Genomic DNA, 21292 nt, shown 5'->3' on the forward strand with positions numbered 1-21292 from the left:
AAAAGTAAGGGAAAATTCAGACAGGTGTAGTAATTCATGGCCAACGAAAAGATATGATAAGATATGCCGATGATATAGCTGTCCTGGCTGAAAGTGAAGAAGATCTTGTAGTCCTACTGAATAGTATGGATAAAGTTATGGGTGAAGAATATAATATAAGAATTAATAAAGCAAAATCAAAAGTAATGGCATGCGACAAAGAAAATCAAGTGAAAGTCCAAGTTCATGTAGGCAATGAACTGCTTGAACAAATTGATACATTTACTTATCTGGGCAGTAATATTACCAGGGATGGAAGGAGCAAGGCAGAAGTGAGAAGCAGAATAGCTTAAGCAAAAGAAGAAAAACATAATAACATCTAAGAGCATCAATCTTGAAATCAGGAAAATATTTTTGAAATCATATGTGTGGAGTGTGGCATGCTATGGGTGTGAAACATGGACTCTCGGGACAGAGGAAGACCAGAAGCTAAATTCTTTTGAAATGTGGTGCTATAGACGCATGCTCAAAATAAAATGTATCGACAAGGTCACAAACGAAGTGGTTCCGGAAAGAGCAGGTGAGAAGAGAAGCTTCTGGAGTTTAATTATCAAAAGAAGAGTGCAATTCATAGGCCATCTATTAAGACAGAAAGGACTCCTGAACACAATCATAGAGGGATATGTCAAGGGCAAAAGACCAAGAGGAAGACCACGGCTGAGGTACATGGATCAAATCGGGAAAGATGTGGGATGTAACACCAATAAAGAAATGAAGAGAAAAGTTGAAAGATGCACAGAATGGAGACAAGCTGCCATTGTAGCTTTGTTGCAAACCAATCCTTGGATTGACCACTACAGAAGAAGAAGATAAAAAATCAGTAGTGTCATATCTCAATGAGGTACTTGAATGTTTCAGCACAGGGCAGAAGCATGTAGAGAAACTATGACTCAAGTTGAAAGAATATGTGACCATGCACTGGATAGTCAGTGCAAGGACAGGAGTATGCAGAGAAACTATGGGTCAAGTTGAAAAAAACATTTGACCATGCACTGGATAGATATAAGCCCAGTAGAGCAGTTCATAATGGGAGGGAATTTCCTGTTACAGTCACTGCAAAGAAAATTCTGAAGGAACGGAGGTTACTGCACAATAGATGTAAAACAAAGCATAGGGCTGTATGTAGAGAGGTGCTGAGTGAAACGTGTTTATCTGTCAAGAGACCTTTCAATGACTACTGTAGCAGAATATTGTCAGATGATACTTCACAAAACCCAAAGAAATTCTGGTTGAAGCAAAAGATGAAATGCTTAACTCTGTTTTCAGATGTTTTCTTTCATAGGAAAACCCAGGAGAATTGCTCCAATTTAATCTCTGAGCAACTGAAAAGATAAATGAAATGTGTCAATGGCATTGAGAAAAAATCTGAAATCGTTAGAACTTAACAAAGCTCCAGGGCTAGATGGAATCCCTGTTAGATTCTATACTGAATTTGTGCCTGAATTAGCCCCTTTTAACTATAATCTATTGTAAATCCCTTTATATTAAAAAAAAAAGTCACACCTCAAGAATGGTAGAAGAAGTGATCCACAACACTACCATCCGATATCGTTAACATCGATTTGTTGTAGAGTCTTGGAACTTATTCTGACCTCCTATCTTGAACAGAATGACCACCTCAATGCCAGCCAGCACGGATTCCGAAAGCATTGATTGTGTGAAACCCAACTCGCACTTTTCTCAAGTGACATACTGAAAGCTCTGGATCAATGCAGTCGGGTAGATCTAGTATTTCTTGATTTTCAAAAAGCATTTGATTCAGTACCATACCAATGCTTGGTGTCAAAAGTACCATCACATGGGGTATCAAGTGACATTTGTGACTGGCTTGAGATCTTTTTGGAAGGGAGGACACAGCAGGTTATCTTGGATGGAGAGTTCTTATCAGGTGTGGAAGTAACTTCAGGTGTATCCCAGGGAAGTGTGTTAGGACCCTTGCTGTTCACGTTGTATATTAATGATCTTGCAGACGATATTAACAGTAACCTCAGACTTCTTGCAGATTAATCAGTTATCTATAGGGAAGTACTATCTGAAGGAAGCTGTGTAAATATTCAATCAGACATTGATAAGATTTCAGAGTGGTGCAAAGATAGGCAACTTGCTTCAAATGTTCAGAAATGTGAAATTGAGCACTTCACAAAACGAAAAAACAATGTATCAAATGACCACAATATCAGTGATTCACTGTTGTAATCAGCCAACTCATACACACACCTAGGTGTAACACTTTGTAGGAGGCTGAGCTGTGGATAAAGCAGGGAGTAGACTTTGTTTGATTGGTAGAATACTGGGGAAGTGCAATCAAACTAAAAAGGAGATTGGTTAAAAATCACTAGTGTGACTGTTTCTAATATATTGTTCAAGCGTGTGGAACCTGTACCAGATAGGACTAACAGGAGATATTGAACATATACAGAGAAGGGCAGCACGAATGGTCACAGGTTTGTGGGATATGTGAGAGAGTGTCACAGAGATCCTGAAGGAACTGAATTGGCAGACTTTTGAAGATACACGTGAACTATCCAGAGAAAGTCTACTAACAAAGTTTCAAGAACTGGCTTTAAATGTTGATTCTAGTAATATATTATAATTCCCTGCGTATCGCTCACATAGGGATCTTGAAGATAAGATTAAAATAATTACAGCATGCACAGAGGCAGTCAGTCAGTCGTTCTTCCTGGCCAAACGTGAATGGAACGAGAAGAAACCCTAGTAACTGGTACAAGCGACATACCCTCTGCTGTGCACCTCACTGTAGTTTGCAGAGTTTAGATGTAAATGTAGATGTAGATAGCAAACCCTGTGTGAGTATAGTCTGGATAATTTGCTATCTGGATGTCAAATTAAACACCTTCCATCCACCTAGTTTCCAAATTTATGTTATTTGGCTACCAGTTTGTGTTTTACAATGCCATCATCAGGACCTGTGTGCAGACAACAATGGTACCAGTATGAAATAGATAACCAAACAGGGGGTGTGGTGCAAGTCTTATATACAGTGGTAATGTGTTATAACAATACCAACCAGTATAGGAAGTTATATATAGTAACAGGTAAATTAAGGAGATGGTGCACACCACATTAACTTAAACTAGTGAGCAAAGTATATATATCATATAATTGTAAAAAAAGGAACCTTGTAAACGGAGGTTAGTATTTCCTTTTGTTTGCACATACGGTACTCCCCTAGTGATTCATTGGGGAAGTATTTCGGCCCACAATTTTGGTTACGACAGTATTGATAGATATCCCCTGAATCGATACTGTCATGCACCTGTGATGCCTTCCTTTGACTAGGAAGTCACTGGTTTTCAGCTTTTACTGGTTTGGTTTGAATGCTTATCTATCTGTCGGCAGATGAAGGTTGAAGTGATCGCTGTAATAAGTACGTACATACGTTATTTTCTATCTTGTATCGTTATTTCAGTTATGGTTCCTTTCATTTGTTACTTCCTATGTCTCATTTCTTTTGAACAGAAATCTACTAATACCAGTATTGCTGGCCCCTGTTTTGATCACAACTGAAGTAGAATCTTCCTACACGTCGGCCAGGGTAAGCTTTAGTTCATATATTGTTTTTCACATGTTTGTGTTATGTTTTGGTGCGTAGCAGCCACATCAGCTTTTGAGCATGTATCACCTGGTTTATTGGCAATATATGCACCTTTATAGTAGCTAGATTATATTTTTCCTTTTCATTCTTCCTTCCTTCTTCATTCGAAGTAGAATCAGTACAGTTCTATTGACAATATGTACTTTCATAGTATTTTATTTTCGGTTTTACTTTTTTTTGTGGAAGTATGATGAGTACAATTATGAGTAAGGATGGTAGACGTTAGGTAACCACATCCGTGTTCTATCTCGTGTAATTAGGGATGCGGCAGTGATTACATATGACACACTTGCAACAATCGTAGGTTCTGACTGTATATAATCATTTGAGGCTGTCTCTCACTGTGTGGTCTTTTTGTGGTTTTTATACCTTATGGTATTTGCCTCTGTCATATGTTGTAATTTAGTTACTTTTTTTGGGTGTTCCCAGTCAGATAGTATCATAGCACTAATTTGGTTGAAGTGTACCAAAAGTAGGTAATGTTAATGAATGTGCTCCTTTCATTAACCTTTTGTATTTTAACATGTATTGATCATACTGCTGTCATGGGTTATTGCATAGTAATATCTGCCAACCCTTTAAGCACTAACTGTGATTACCAGTGACATGTCCTCAACCGTTACTAAAAATACGATATTGGAGTGCTGGCATTATTATGATGACTATGCAGTGACCACAGCCGTTACTAAACACATTGGATGACTTTGCAATTGATAATAATAACTACCATCAGCTGTAGAATGGAATAATGACAGTGAAAATTTGTGCCAAACCAGGACTCAAACCCAAGTTTGCCCGCTCGTGATAAGTGGGAAATCAGGGTTTGAGTCCCAGTCCGGCACAAAGTTTCACTGTCATTATTCCATTCTACAGCTGATGGTAGTTATTATTAACAATTGCGAATTCATCTGATGTGGTTACTAAAGTGGTTTTGGTTTTATTGGCCTTGTAAATTGTAGATTTGTTTGCCTTTACCATCTATGGTATGTCTATGGGTACAGTACTGCACATGTAACAGAGGGACCTGTGTTCCCACAAGATACTCAAATCATTAGGCATGCTACTCGTTAAGGACTCTCAGCAAATTGTATCAGTTTCGTGACGTTATTTGACATGATGTAATGGAACCACTCTTACCGACTCCATTATCTCCACTAGTTGATTTGTGATAATTCTGACACCAAATCTGTCAACTCTCATGTTGTGTGCTCCCCCTTTTTAGAGAAGTTAGACATCACCTGGATTTCCACAGGTTTTATTGAATTGACAGTTGTTGTTTACACAATTTTACAGTGTCTTATGTGCTGATGAGATGGGTCTCTCAATTTTTGGCGGCTGCAGCTCGTGGTGTCATGGTCGCGTTCTCGCTTCCCGAGCACGGGGTCCCAGGTTCGATTCCCGGCGGGTTCAGGGATTTTCACCTGCCTCGAGATGACTGGGTGTTTGTGTTGTCCTCATCATTTCATCCGCTTTCATAAACGTGGCAAGATTGAACTGAGTGAAGGTTGGGAATTTGTACGGGCACTGATAACCGCGCAGTTGAGCACCCCACAAATCAGACATCGTCGTCATCATCATTTTTTTTTGGATTAAAGTTGTCACAGTGGAATGTTTTATTATTAATGATTTTCAACACAGGAATCCTGCTTGTTCTCAATCTGATATGGATGTACTTCCTCTCTCTGTTTTTCCCTTTTGTTTAGTCCATTCGAGTGTGTTCAGCATTCTTTCATGTGAGAGGTTTTATACAAGAATCACGGTCGATGTCTTGTGCAAAACATTCTTGCTTTTCCCTTTTAGGAGTAAACTACTTGAAATATAGGGGCTTGGCTTCCCATTCATTGTTGTAGACTAATGTATGACAAACTGGAAGTTTTAATTGTCTGATCATTTTGTCATTTTCAATTAAAATGGGGCTCCACTTTACATTTATGTTTGCCTATATAATAAAATACATCAGCATAGTTTCCTGGTTATGACATTACTGAGTGCAACACTAAAGTTTATTGTACTTCATGAGACACCACTCAATGAGGAACACACAATTGTGTGTGTGATTTGTGTACTTCTCGATAACAATTTTCTACAATAAACGTTTAACAGCACACAGTATTGGTTTTTACTGATCTCCAACATGCACAGAAATTTTTCATAACACATATTCATTACTTGGTTTGTAACATCACTTTTCTAGGCTGCACTACAACCGTGCAGTTGCTGTTCTTCAAATGATGCAGGTGTCATTAACTTTCTTTTTAGCTTCCTAGCTTTTTCACGAGTCCTGTGTGACGTCGGTTAACATTGCCTCCATGTACTTAACTTGCTTACCATCATTCTTCGACATGTAACCACAACGGTTGCTACGCTACATTGGTTGGCATTATGATGTTAGTATTGCGAGTGAGTTCTTTCCCTCTTTACATTGTCTTCATGTTACATGATGAGCGTTAGTTTTCACGGGAATTCTAATTGTATTAGTTGACATGGGCGTTGATTCAGATTGCTCACCTGAACCTCTGTTGCCCTGATAATACCCGACACAGTGTTCTGTATATTCCTTGATATCCACGTTCTCAGTTAAGTATCTAATCACAGATGTTCTAACTGACATATTACACATTGTGTGGTATACTCCAACAAATGTGCTCTGGTGGTTTTTCTGTCGTAGGTCATACTATCTTTTCTCTTCCCGTGCTTAAGCGCTAGCTGATACAGATGTAAGCGCCTTTGGTTGTCCTGATTGTAATGAGTGTCTTTTTAATACACTGCATATGCATCACAGTACCTTTCTTTTAGGCTCAGTCATAGCTTATGGTTTAGTATATCACCTAGCCACACACCCGCTTACTGGCAGACTTGATCACTTTCATGATATGTTGATTTTGTCTTTTTAATAGTTCAATACTTACTACTTATTAGGAATTCATTACGTTACATTGCTTTAGATTCACAGTTTCATTCATTAGAAATGTTTTGTTAAATAAGTTGTATCTGGTGTGTTTGTGATGGATAAAGTGCACTGATGTACTTTTATATTCTCCTTTTATTAATTATTAGTAGTATATGGAAAATGACAATACAGGTAGTTTTGGGGTGAGTGGTATAAGTTTTACTAGTATATGACAGCATGTAATCAAATGTTTTATGTTCACACTTTACTCATCAATATATGACTACATTATTTTACTCTAGTTGTTTCACGGGCATTGCATTAGCATTATACCGTGTTATCTATGCATAATATGAAATATTGACCTCTGTTTATTAGGTTCCTTTTTTACAATTATATGACTATATACTTTGCTCACTAGTTTAAGTTAATACGGTGTGCATTGTTCTGTTGCTTTATCCCTTAATTTACCAGTAACTATATGGAACTTCCTGTACTGGTTGGTATTGTTATGTTGTTATGAGGGCTGTTCAATAAAGAATGATCATGATTATTTTATGGTCATAATTTCCTGTGCTAAAATTTAATCGTATGATATTCTGTTAGCTTAATGTGCAACAAACACACCATAGTATTTTCGTTGTTGGGACTCCTGGTTCCCACCTGTGAGAGGCAGCCATGGTCAGATGTTCAATATTGCCCTCACTGCACTGGAGGTAACACGTGAGCAGCGATATGTGGCTTTGTAATTCTGCTTTCGTCTCAGCAAATCTTCAGCTGCGGCCTATATAATGTTGCAGGAGGCCTATGGAGAGTCTGTTCTTCCCTACAGCACAACTTGAAGGTGGTTTAAAATGTTTAAAGAGGGGAGACAATCAATTTCAAAGGAAGGTGGACATGGTGCTCCATTTACTGCTCTTAAGGAAGAAATCAACACTGCTACTGTCATTCTGAGAGAGGATCGACGAATTACCTTAAGATCACTTTTTGAAATACTGAACATTTCAGTGGGTGCCATCCACGTGTTGGCGACAGAAAAATTACACATGGCATGTGTTTGTGCGTGATGGGTTTCAAGAATGTTGATTCCCGAACAAAAGGACATTCGCATGCAGGTCTTCGCGCAGTTAAAGTTGATGTTAGAGGAAGTTCTGGAGTTTCTTTGAGAAACTTGATTACATCATTTTGATCCTGAGAGCAAACAGCAAAGCTCAGTGTGGAAATCTCCTTCATCGCCAACCCCCCAAAAAATAAAAGTTGTTGCTTCTGCTGGGAAAGTTATGGTCATCTCATTCTTTGATATTGGTTTGATCAGCATGTTTTACCTGCACACACATCAGTAATTGGACAATACTACAGGGATGTCCTGAAAACATTGCAAGTCCATATCAGGCGCAGAAGACGAGATTTCCGTGAAGCGGGCTGGGTGCTGCACCGCAATCGTGTGTGGCCTCATATTGCCAATGTTGTTGCTGAATATATTGCAAAAATCAACGTTAAGTTCACCCCTCACCCTCCCTGTAGTCCGGATTTAGCCCCATGTGGCTTTTTTCTATTCCCTAACATGAAGAAACGCCTTCATGGGGAGGCATTATCATCATCAGAAGCAGTGGTGAAGGCTGCGGAGGTGATTTTGAAGGACCTCTCAAAAAATGGTTTCCAGCATGTATTTGAACACTGGCAGAAACGCTGGGACAAGTGCATCGCTTACTTTGCGAAAGACCGTCAAAATAATGAGGATGAATAAAGTTATGTTGTCAAAAAGAAAATTATGATCATTCTTTATTGAACAGCCCTCGTACATATTACCACTGCATATAAGACTTGCACTGCATCCCTTTTTTGATTATCTATTTCATATTGGTGCCATTGTTGTCTGTACACAGTGCCTGAAGGTGGTGTAGTAAAACGCAGAACTGGTAGCCAAATAAAATAAGTTTGGAAACTAGATGGCTGAAAGGTGTTTAATTTGATGTCCTATATCAAACATTTGAGTCCCGCAACCATCTCTAAAAAATGGACAAATAGAGAATTTGCAATCTGTCTTAAGCAAAAGCAGGTTTTTCACGCATGTTAGTGTTTGACGTTATGTCTGCCAAACTGTTTGTTGTTAAGTGATATAATTTTGAGGGCATATTCAGTGGTATAGATGGGTACTGTCTGCAATTTTGTTGCAAATAGAGTTAGTAGTAAAGAATCAATAAATTAAAACGTCATTCCTGGTGTTGAGGTTTTACTGCACGAAGTGCAAATGTGTAATAAGCGATAAACTTTTTTCTGTTCATCATTTCGTGGATGGTGTTGATGAGAAAAAGTTTCATAAAGGTTTGGAATTATGTGTTAAATTTGTTGGGAATTGCTAAGCGTCCACATTTTCAAATACTGCATGAATGGGGTCTGGTAATTTGCATTTATGCATACAATGGCTCTAACTGTAATACTTGTCTTAGCATATTAAACCTTTAACATAAGATTATATTTATAAGTCGATTGACAGCATTTTAAATTTTGTAAATAGCTTGGGAAACACTGAAAAAGCATATTTTGTCGGCACTGGAAGGCATAAAGGTCCCCATACACAACAAAACTGTTTATCAAATTTTACTATTTTTGCCAAATATTTGATCTTGTACAGTGCTGTTTGATGTATTTGTAAGAAATTTTGACTATCAGAAAATTGGTCAAGATGGCACACAATCCTCGTGTTGGTGTTTTGCTGCACGCATTTAATGAAAAATAGTTGCATTACAACTTATCCCACTGTATTGCGAGTTCTCACAAGTACGGAAACTACGGTCGAGGATAAAACTGAAACTGCGCTGGCAGTTACCAAAATGATTGAGTTATTGCATTTCTTCCAGCCATACTTTACATGGAAAGAGATGAAGAAGAAAATCATTTTTCTGTGCACAACGCACAAGTGGTAGTGGAGTAAAATAAAATTGAACTTCTCTGGTTCTCCCACAGGTGATGTAGGCCATATGTTACTGCATTGAAGTATTTTAATGAAGTGTCATTATAGGACCAAGTGGAAGAGAATAAATTTTTGCACACCTGGAGGGCTACAGTATTGGTGACCCATGGCCGATACACTTGTTGAAGATTCGTGCTACTTGTTAACGAACAGCCACATGAAAGCATCCTGCAAAGACCACATGCACATCCTTTCAACCCAAGGAACACTATCCATACATTAACAATGTTGTAACATTGGCATGATTGCACTTGTGCATATTTCATACCAGGATATCATTCTTTCCGGATTTATATTTGTTGGGGTTATAGGCTTGTTTCATTGTACTCTATTTGTCCTATTCATTGATATCTATAATAGACAAATACTTACGACCGAGCGAGGTGGTTAGCACACTGGACTCGCATTCGGAAGGACGATGGTTCAATCCCGCGTCCGGCCATCCTGATTTAGGTTTTCCGTGATTTCCCTAAATCGCTCCAGGCAAATGCCGGGATTGCCGGGATGGTTCCTTTGAAAGGGCATGGCTGACTTCCTTCCCCATCCTTCCCTAATCCTATGAGACTGATAACCTCGCTGTTTGGTCTCTTCCCCCAAACAACCAACAGATACTTACGTGTGTGTGTGTGTGTGTGTGTGTGTGTGTGTGTGTGTGTGTGTGTGTGTGTGAGAGAGAGAGAGAGAGAGAGAGAGAGAGAGAGAGAGAGAGAGAGAGAGAGAGAGAGAGAGTTTTTTCACTGTGCTGAGGGTATATATAATGATTCTGTTGCAGGAATTTGATTGCATAGTCTTAAGAGACGAGCTGTTGGATTCCAGGGAAGCCATTCAGCGAGTTATAGCAGAGGTGAGGCATCCACTACGTTTTTGTAAATTGATTTCCACATACTGCTTCTGGTTGATGATGTACATAGTCCAATAATTATTATAGATACATGCTTTTAACTGGTATGTTTCCTCTTCCACAATCAACAGTGCTCTCAACTAAATGTTCTACCATCATTGTGTCAGTTCTGTTGACACATTTCACATGCGTGAGATCAGTGCCCTCTTAAGAGGAATGAGTATGCATAGACACAGGGTAGTGAGTATGGAAGTGGTATAACACCTAAAAATAGTCAATATAATTGTCCACCTGGATAGCTATTTATATTTTATTTTTTAAAATTATACACTTTAACATGTTTCGGCCACAGTCATCTTCAGAATCACATTTAAAATCATTCTTGTTTACACTATACCTGCATCAGAATAACAAAATGAATGACAGTGATTTATGGAAGGGACAGCAAAACACAGTTGAGCACGGAATACAGGTTTGTCGTATCATTAACGATTGCGCTTCTCGATGTAAAATAATACCTTTCTTCCTATTATTTGCATCTCTCGTCACCAGCAAGAGGATGTAAGTGTCTGTTTGATAATCATTATGAGCTATGTATAATTAGCATTTTGGATATGAAAAGGGTGCTCAAATGGATCACAATTCTTCACTAACAACATAAAAATAATAGGAACTGTAGTGTTCATGTAGTATATCATACTTGTGCAGAGGGGATTTCTTAGTAATGAGACGAGATGGCTTACGGGAGTTACGACCACACAATGTCTTTAGATGATTAACAACGTCTCTAGAAAATGGATACTGTGATGCAACTATATCACTTCTCCCCATTGCAATTTTGCATCCACAATTTTTATTTTTTTTTATTATTTTTTAAATATGAAACGTAGGGCTCTGTCAATTGAGAATGAAGTAACCTTACTGCCACTGAATAATTCTACCTTGCAAAGAGTGGCATACTGTTTTTTTTTTTTCCCAAAAATAGTCGTATGTTCTTTCCTCTAAATATCCATTTGTGTGGTGATGGACAGCATCTTGTTGGAATGAGTCCCATCTATTACTCATTGTTCTGCCCTCCTATTTTTACTGGCCGTCAGAAATTTAGATGAACCATCTACTTCCTGTTTCTTCCTGTTTTGCACAGTATTTTTCATTACAAACTTTTACAACAGTGTTTGTATGAATCTTCAAAATGTTTACTGTTCATTCTACTGTCATATAAGCAGTAAATTTGCACCATAATATCCTCCATTCTCGAAATATTCCCTCACCGTCCACACCCGCACATCTGACCATGCAAAATGTGAGGCGAGCTTATTTGCTGGACATTCCATTTAGCAACCACACTTGTCTGCACATTTCCATTGCAAGCTTCAGACATTCTGTAGCACAAAATAAACTCACCACACGGGGAAAGAACACACTCATTGTAATGGATCACAACTGTTACGTCATTCATTATTGGCCAGAAATGTCATCTCCAACTCGCTAGGAACTGCAGTAGCAGAACAAATTTCCAACTGTGAATGAAACTGAAGGCGTGACTGAGCAGATTGTCTGAGTGGTTATTTCTGTGGTAGTAGTCTTGTAAACAGCTTTGCTATTGTGATTTAGGTACAGTACCACAGACTAGTCAACAAGTGTATGTGAGAACTGACAAGAGGCAGTGTATTGAGATTTTAAATGTGACTCTGAGCATTCCTGTAGCTGAAACATGTTAAGGCATATACTTAAAAAATCGTGGTTGAGACATGCAATTACTGACTAATCACAATGATTGCAGATTCGTTCAGTAATTTTATGTCATTTATAGACTGTCTTAAAATAATTGGCCTTCACAAATTTTTGAATACAGAATTTTCCTCTAGAATTGAATTGGTCTTTCAGCAATTTCTATTGTTACTGCTGTTGCTTAGGAACAGCACAATAGCCAACATCATCATGGTAAATAAATACATTTAATAACAATCCAGGTGGAAATTATTGTCAGTTCTAAAATTTGATATATTGTTACATTATGGAAGAGGTCATAATGTGCACAGTTCAGCACATCTCGATGGAAATGAGAGTCCTGTGTACAAATTACATTTATAATATGTTAATTGAACTGTGTTGGCATCAGAATAAAAGTGCTCTGAACATAATAAAACAAAATGAATCATAAATTATTTATATTTTGACTGCTGTGAATGCATTAACGCATCATGCTCTACCACTCTTGGGGTGGCAAGCACATTATGCAGTAAGAAAAATATGTAAGCTGAGCAGAGACGAATGGGAAATTGTTCTAGCGACTCTGACAAACGGCACATTGTTGTGGCCCAGTATCTGGGAGTGAGCATCACGGAAATGGCAAAGTTGATTGGCTGTTCACCAACTTCTGTCACCAATATCTGTGGAAATCACATGTAGATGGCAGGGTGGTGTCGGACATTGACGCCTCATTACTCAGTGTGGAGACTGGAGGCTTGCCCACTCTGTGAAGGCGAATAGGCTGTGATCTGTGGCAGCTACAGTGACAGAGTGCTGTGCTGGTGCAGGAAAGAGTTTTCGGTAGCACTCTGTTCGTATTGGACACAGCAGCAGGTGACCTTTTTGTGCGAGGTGAGATCAAAAAGTAAAGGGAATCTTTTAATCTCAGGGACAATAGATATCAGATTTTCTAAATTTTCTTTTTATCTTGTTGGTACATATGTTCCTGATGTATGTCTGCATCTTCAGCTGTTCAGAATATTTAGTTTACTATTCACAGTCGAAGAGGTTGTGTGTGTTTCTGAATGTGACGAATTTTTACTTTTGAAGAAGATGGATCGAAGAATTTGCATTAAATATTGCCTGGAAAATGGAACAAAGTGCAGTATCGCATTTGAAATGTTGACTGTAGCTTTTGGTGCATCTATTATGAGTAAAACAAGAGTCCGCAAGTGATATAAACATTTTAAAGACGGCTGAGAAGAGGATCAAGATGACAATGTCCTGGCATGTCAATTGCTGATGACTGTGTGGAAGAAGCTAAGAAAATGATTCTGAATAGTTGCTGAATCATGATCAGAGAGGTTGCTGAATATATATATATATATATATATATATATATATATATATATAAACACACACACACACACACACAGAGAGAGAGAGAGAGCATGAAACGTGTTCCAGCAAAGTTTGTCCCAGAATTGTTGAATTTTGACCAAAAACAGAATTGCCTAGTCATCGCTCAGGAGTTGCTGAATGAAGCTGACAAGACTCAACAACAGCTCTCTACTTGGAACAGACCTCCATGTTTCATGCCCCCACCTTTCAGAACTTCATGAAACTGTAGGGCCTGAAGCAGGAATATTTGATGATGTCTCACAACAAATTCAGCATTTTTTTCAGCCAGAACTGTCCGAGGAAATGAATGTGTTGCTTTACTTATTGAATGCTCTTCGTACATTTTCACTGTCGATGCTGTATTATGTACCAGAATTACTTCATAGCACATACGACAGCCACCACTATAAATTTGCCTCCCCCAATGCATCAGCAAGTCAGGAACACACATGGCTGCATGAAAACAAATGTGTTTTATTTTTGTAGCCAAATGTTTATGTTGAATGTTACATCAAAATCAGCTTTTAAAACAAGAAACCAAGAGCTTTCAGTTATAAGCAGTTGACAAAATGTCAGTCAGTTGCCTGCTGTTGATGTTTGACTATTAAAGAGTGGTGAATTGAGCAGAATCATATTGCACAGCAATCGTAAGGTTTTTGTTTGTGAGGCTGAAGGAGGTTATATGTATGAAATGTTGCTCACATGTTTTATATGTGCATTGTATTTAGTGCAGGTTTCAATTTGTGTTGTTTATCTGTTGCAGAAGTGGGCGTTTGCAAAAGAGGAAGTGGGAAAGTCCAGGTCTCGATGCAGTGAGGAGGCGTCTAATGTGGGTGTCCAAGTTGAAGGGGAAGTTGTGTATCTCAATGTGGAGGAAGAGGAGGATCAAGATGTTGATGTGGAGGGAGACGTAAGCTATATTCTTTGTATTTCTTTTATTATTTTTCCGTGCACTGATACTAAAGTGGACGGAAAGCGCAAAGTGGCGGGGGAAGAGAACTGGAAAGTGTAGAAGCATTCATGACTAAAGGAAATACAGATGCTTTATATAGCAAAAATAAAATAAAAAAAACCTTTTGTAAGGTTTATAACTGAAGAAGCACCCAGTGACAAGTGTGGTTTAAAACTGTTTAAAGAAATCAGACCTTATAAGCCTTAAAATGTAAGCAGTAACCAGCCATAAGTTTTGATTAAAAACTTACTTAAATCACACCATGTAAGTTTATTAATGGTTTGATTTAAATAAATTTTTTAAACCATACTTATGACTAGTTTCTGCATAAATTATCAACTATATAATTGTACTACAGCCACAAATCCTAATAAATTGACTTTCAACAAGATAGGATTAAAGAAACGGATGGAGGAAAGAGAAAGAACTGTGCGTATGAAGAGTTCAGATAGCAAGCCAGTACTGAGCAAATACCAGGTTGAATCCTGGAAGGAATATACAGAATGTCCTAGGAGAAATGATCAGTATTGCAGGATAATACAGGAATAATCATTCAGAACACGAAAGTGTAGGAAACATGGGTTCCAAATTGGATACCTTTTGAGTACAAACGCTTTCTGCCTGAAACCACCATTTACTTAACAGTTGGCACAGATTTTGTAATATGTGGTTGTAAGAGATGGTGATGGGATTTTTTTTACAGCGGCCATATTGAGGACACTGACAGTGCAAATTATTGTAACGTAAATTTTAGTTTGTAGTGTTGACATTATGAATGGTGTGGAAATGAAACCAATCGGGCAATATGTACTTTTGATATAAATTTGTAAAATTTTAATCCCATTTTTCTTGTTATTTAGAACTAGTATTTGTTTTGGGCATTACGAGGTCACAAAAGTTTTGAGAGGCCAGATTGTGTCTAGGGAAAATGGGAAATTGCTTTCAGATATAGCATGTGAAATGATGTGTGGTTGGAAACTGTATGTACCAGCGGTTAAAAAGTGAAACCACAATTTTATACAGTTGACTTTTCTTTTTGCCAATTTCTTCTTGATCGTTCAGTTTTTGCCAATTTCTTCTTTTATTCATTGCTTACTTTGATGATAAAGGTCAGTTTTACGAAAATTTCTAAAATTAATTTTTTTTAGTCGTTGAGACTCAAAGGGTTAATAACTATGATAACTTCTTCATTTTTGATACTGTGAAACAAATATCTTCTACTGGAAGCTGTTTGATGTGCATTTTTTGAGGGGTGATAGTGTGGACCAGAAAAAGATAAAAGCGAACGAGCCAGCCTTTGTGGCCGAGCAGTTCTAGGTGCTTAAGTCTGGAACCGCGCGACCACTATGGTCGCAGGTTCGAATCTTGCCTCGGGCAGGGATGTGTGTGATGTCCTTAGGTTAGTCAGGTTTAATTAGTTCTAAGTCCCATAGTGCTCATTTTGAACCCAAAAGCAAATGATCGTTAGTCGTATCCCTCGTAATTGACCATTTCTCCTGGGACACTCTGATAAGAGGGCTAGGTAACAGAAGAAAGCTTGAAATTAATATTAAGGGAAAGAGCAGTGAAAGTGAATGAAGAGGACATGTGGGGTGCAATACTGTGAGAAAAAAGTGACAGAGTACTGACAGACATTACTTTGAAACAAGCCATACTTAGTAAATGACATTCCATCAGGATTATTGAGATTCTTTAGAGAATAAACCTAGACAAAACTGTTCCATTTGGTATGAATGATTTAGACAGACAAAATAGATCCAGAGTTTAAGAACAACATGAAAAACTCTATACCAAAGACGACAGGTGTGGACTGCTGTGGGTATAACCGAACTGTCAGGCTTAAGGTATGACTGCAAAGTGCTAAAATGAATTATCTACAGAAGAATGAAACTGCTGGTAAAAACTAAATTGGGGGAAGACCAGGTTTGGGTCCCAAAGAAATGTGGGAACACTTGAGGCAAAAGTGCCACTACAAATTATCTTAAAAGACAAGTCCACTTTTATAGCAATTTTGATTTTGAAAAGGTGTTTAATATTCTAAAGTTACCAGTGAGAAAGCAAAGCAAGCAAAATTTTAATCTATGACTTGTGCGGAAACCAGAATAAGAGGCAAAGGGCTCAGAAGGGAAGCAGGAGTTAAGAAGGTAGTGAGACAAGATCCGAGCCTATCCCATTTGTTATTCAGTGTGTGCATTGAATGGGCAGCAAAATAAATCAATGAGACATGCTGGAGAAAAAGTTCAGGGACAAGAAATAAAAACTTTTTAAGGTTTTCCGACGAAAGTGTAATTCTGTCAGAGAGGGCAAAGGACTCGGGAGATCAGTTGCACAGACCGTTTTAAGCTGGATATCAGCAAAAGTAAAACAAGATCAACGGAAAGTACTCAGATTACGTCTGGTGGTGGTGACCGATTAGGAAATAAGAGACTATAAGTAGTGGACAAGTTTTGTTATTTGGGTAGCAACGCAACTTATGATGGCAGAAGAAAAGAGGCTGTAAAATGTAGACTGGCAACAGCAACAAAAGCTTTTGTAGAAAACGAAAGTATCTTACTATTTAACATTTGGGAAGTTTCTGTTTTTTTTTTTTTTTTTTTTTTTTTTTTTTTTTTTTTTTTTTTTTTTTTTAAGTATTCAAAAACCATCATATCTTGAGAAACGTGTGCACAATGGGTAGATTATGGGCTCTCAGACTCTTTACGAATGAGGTAGTTTGAGCGTCCAAATTTCTGGCAAAAGTGCAGGAAGCTATGTAGAGAACAGCTGAAGGTTTCAGTTGTGTAAATGATTAATCAATAAGTGCATTAAAAATAATTACCATTTCTATTCGACCCACCTTCGTGAAAGCTTTTGAAATGATATGTTATGCTAGAGAATACTGCTGACAGAATATCTAATAAAGAGGTATTGAATTGGATTAGGGAGAAAATAATTTGTGTGATACCTCTGTATTAAAAGAAGAGATCAGGTGATAGGACACATCCTGAGGCTTCAAGGAATTGCCAGTTTGTTAATTTAGGGAAGTGTGCGGGGTAAAAATTGTAGAGGAAGACCCAAGGCTTGACTACACTAAGGAAGGGTAGTTATGTAGAGATGAAGAGGATAGACTAGCATATGAGCGGCATCAAACCAGTCTTTGACCTAAAAGCAACAGCATTAGTGGTATTTTATCTGCCTTCTCTGTTGTCAGGTTCTAGTACTGCAGTTTGTGCTCCACGGACATAAATTCAAAGTGTTGGACAGTTCTAGCTGTAGAAACAGCCAAATATTACAACAAAAATATTCCCGGAGATTCTTCTACTCAATTGCTGTTTTAACATTTTAAATTTACCTTCTTCAAGATAGATGAGTGAATAGATTTGCTGAACACTATCTGCATAACAAGCCAAAGAAAGAGCAAATTCAGTAAATCTCCACGTTTATTTTTCTGGCATCATAAACTTACTTATTGTCAGTTACAAATGTTTTGCAAATTTGAAAGCGACCACAGGGATGAAGTTTTTTTTTATTTAAAAAAATTAATGATGATAACAAACTGGCATAAGAGATGTGATCAAAAAGTAATGGGAATTTTTTAATTTCACTGGCTTCAGATATCCCATTTTCAAATTTCTTTTACCTTGTTGGTGCTCTTGAGGTGCTCTTGAGGTATGTTCGCATTTTCGAATATGACATTTTTTGTTGACAGTCGGAAATGTTATGTAGCAATTTCAGTTTAGCCTGGTCTGCCCAGATCTCCAGCATTTCGCCATCGTCATTTGTCTCTTTATAACCCCATGCGAGACCGTGACAGTTAGAATCTCCTAGTACCACTTTAATGTTTTTTGAATGGAAATTTCCAGGCCCCGTAAATTTGAACCTCGCACTGGGTGATTTGTACACGGATGTTACAGTACATGAATGTAGCTCAATAGTTAAAATTTCTATATTTTCTTCGCAGGTCAGAGCATAGGAGCATACGTCTGAGTTCGGTTTCACAAATATAGCACTTCCGTACCTTTTGTGTGGTCTCTCAGGAACTAATTTCAAGCCCTGTATTTTTGGTCTGTGGCTAGTTGGTGCTCTGTGTGTTTCTTGTAACACTAAAACATCACAGTTGTTTCGTTTTCACATGTCAGATAATAAAATTTCTTTATTTACGGATAAGCCTTCAATATTGCAGGAAGTTGTCACTAGTGATGGTCTTGACAAAGGCCTTTTTTGAGTCTCTTCGGAGAGTTGTTTTGTCATCTTTGGTTTTGGTGCTCCGGTGTTTGCAGGATTGGCCAGCTAGGTCGTTTCCAGGGGACTCCCGATTGCTTGTTGTTCGAGTGGTGAATGCAATCTTCGTGGAGGCTCCTGCAGTGTCCCCCAGCACATCAATTACTGACTGCACTGTGGAAGAAGTAAAGAAAATGCTTGTGGAAAATTGCAGAATCACCGTCAGAGAGGTGAAGTCGGCGTATTCTGTGACTCCTGCCAAGCAGTTTTTTCAGAAGTTTGCACATGAAACTTGTAGCAGCAAAGTTTGTTCTAAAACTGTTAAATTTCAACTACAAATGACATTCAATAGACATTACTCAGGAATTGTTGAATGAAGTCGACAATGATCCAGAACTTCTAAAGAAGATTACAACAAGTGACGAAACACTGTTATATTGGTGTGATGTCAAAACTGAGGCCCAATTGTCCCAGTGAAAATTACCTGTGGAGACAAAATAATAATAATAATAATAATTCAGTAAGTTTGATCACATGTGAAAGTTATTCTCACTGTTGTCTTTGATTACAATGAGATAGCACATCATGAGTGCTTGCCTTATGGTCGTACGGTCAATAAGGAATATTACCTGAAGTTATTCACCGCTTGCACAAAGCAATGTGAAGAAAATGGCCAAAATAGTGGCAAAACCACTGCTGGAAATTGCGTCATGATAATGCTCCTGCTCACACCTCAATGCTCTTTCATGATTTTATGGCCAAAAAAAAATAAAAATAAAAATAAAAACAATCCATGTTGTCTCTTTAGCAACCATATTCACCGGACGTGGTTCCTTGTGACCACTTTGTAGTCTAGAGGCTGAAGAGAAGTCTAAAACGACAGTGTTTTGCCACCATTGATGAGATAAACAGAATTGTTGAAGGAGCTTGATGCCATAACAAAATGTGAGTTCCAGAAGTGCTTCCAAGATTGGGAAAAGCACAGGCACAAGTGTGTTGTATTAGAGAGGGATTGCTTTGAAGAGAATGAAGTTGATATTGATGGATAAATAAAGATTCTTTAAGAAAAACAAAAATTCCCCCTACTTTTAAATCACATGCAGAGTTACAACAATCGTCGTCTTTTTCCATTCCATTGAAGGGCATAAATATCTCTTGACGGGATAATCTTTATCCTAGCAGACCACAGCTGCTTTTAGATGTGTGGCGGGGCACCTCTTTTCCACAATAAAACCACATACAAATATTATTTAACACCTTTTTTATTGTTATTGTTATGAGCATAGTGGCTTACCGTATTTACTCGAACATAAGCCGCACTTTTTTTACGGTTTTTGTTATCCAAAAAACGGCCTGCGGCTTAGAATCGAGTGCAAAATAAGCGGAAGTTCTGGAAAATATTGGTAGATGCCGCCACTCCTAACTTCTGCCATCAAATATATGTAGCACTACACAGGAATGCTTTGCAGGCACAAAGATAAATACTGGCACAAGAACCTCTGCGTCAGTAAAGAAATTTAGAAAAAAAATATGGTGGAAGACGAGCTTTTTTCTCCGCCTAGTTTCGACCACTGCATTTTTGTACATTAGCCAACGAAGTAAATACAAGTTCCGTACTGTTCACCTTCGAATGTATCGGCATTTCAATGTACTACAAAAATCCGACTGGCAAGACTGTTTGGGATGTTTGTCAATATGGCCAATTCTACGTTCTGAATTTTTCCCTACCTGTGAGAAAAGATGGTTGCTAATAGGAACTTTTGAATTGTGAACCACATGCAGTGCACCATAAGAATAATACGAGTATAAACATTTTGCCATGTATTATTTCATGTTTGTTGGTATCTCATTTAAATTCTGTTCGCCTAATAAACTACAAAACTAGAGTGAGACAACAGCAAACGCAGAAGAATATACATATCATGTCATGTTTATATTCATATTATTCTTACGCGTAATAGTGATACAGTCAGAAATGAAGCACGGCAATTGACTAGATTTTTAAACCTAAGATGACTCTAATTTCTGTTCAGAATGTAATGTACTAAAGAGGTGTCTGCAAAGATTTTCAAACGGAGAAAATTTTTCGGTAAAATCTCGTTCAGAACATCTTCTATCATACGCAGTCTATTGTTTGGTTCTTGTTGATCATTATCAAAGAAAGCAGCAGTGTAAGTAACAACAAATAGCAGTCTCTTGCCATTGTTTCGCTAATGAGATGATCTCTCTCTCTCTCTCTCTCTCTCTCTCTCTCTCTCTCTCTCTCTCTCTCTCTCTTTTAAATTGTAAGCGGTGGTAGCGTGCACAAAAGCAAGCCATGCTGTGAGCGGTGACAGGCCGTAAACACCCATTATCAGAATGCGACGAACAATGCATGACACAGTACAGTAATGCATTTTCATCTTAGAGTGACGTAAACATCTATAACAAAAGAGAACGGCACTTATCAGATCAAAGAAAAATAAGCAATCAATTCAAACCAGACGTAGCACGTGAAAAAGGAAGGGTACCCGTATAAATACAGATGGGCACATAGCAGTGGCTATCTGGTAAATTTTAACTGCTAAGCTTATGACTCGAACCAAACTACTGTAGCTGTATTGTCATTCATTCGACCTAAATTGTCTCTTATATTACAATGGAACAACTTTGATTCGATTTGGAGGTGCGGCCTAAAACTTTTCTCT

The 21292-nt window shown here is 38.0% G+C and overlaps 1 protein-coding gene across 3 annotated transcripts in view; it reads left to right on the forward strand.

The window, feature by feature from the left end:
- The window catches only part of LOC126294977 (zinc finger protein 865-like), a 69491-nt gene that overhangs the window by 16202 nt on the left and 31997 nt on the right, over positions 1-21292 (forward strand). For all 3 annotated transcript variants that reach the window (XM_049987205.1, XM_049987207.1, XM_049987206.1), the window contains 2 exons: positions 10292-10363; positions 14217-14363. In XM_049987205.1, coding sequence (XP_049843162.1) covers positions 10292-10363; positions 14217-14363 — 219 coding nt within the window. The remainder of the gene's footprint in view (positions 1-10291; positions 10364-14216; positions 14364-21292) is intronic.

This window comes from Schistocerca gregaria, chromosome 11 (genome assembly GCF_023897955.1).
Source record: "Schistocerca gregaria isolate iqSchGreg1 chromosome 11, iqSchGreg1.2, whole genome shotgun sequence".
NCBI classification, from domain to species: domain Eukaryota; kingdom Metazoa; phylum Arthropoda; class Insecta; order Orthoptera; family Acrididae; genus Schistocerca; species Schistocerca gregaria.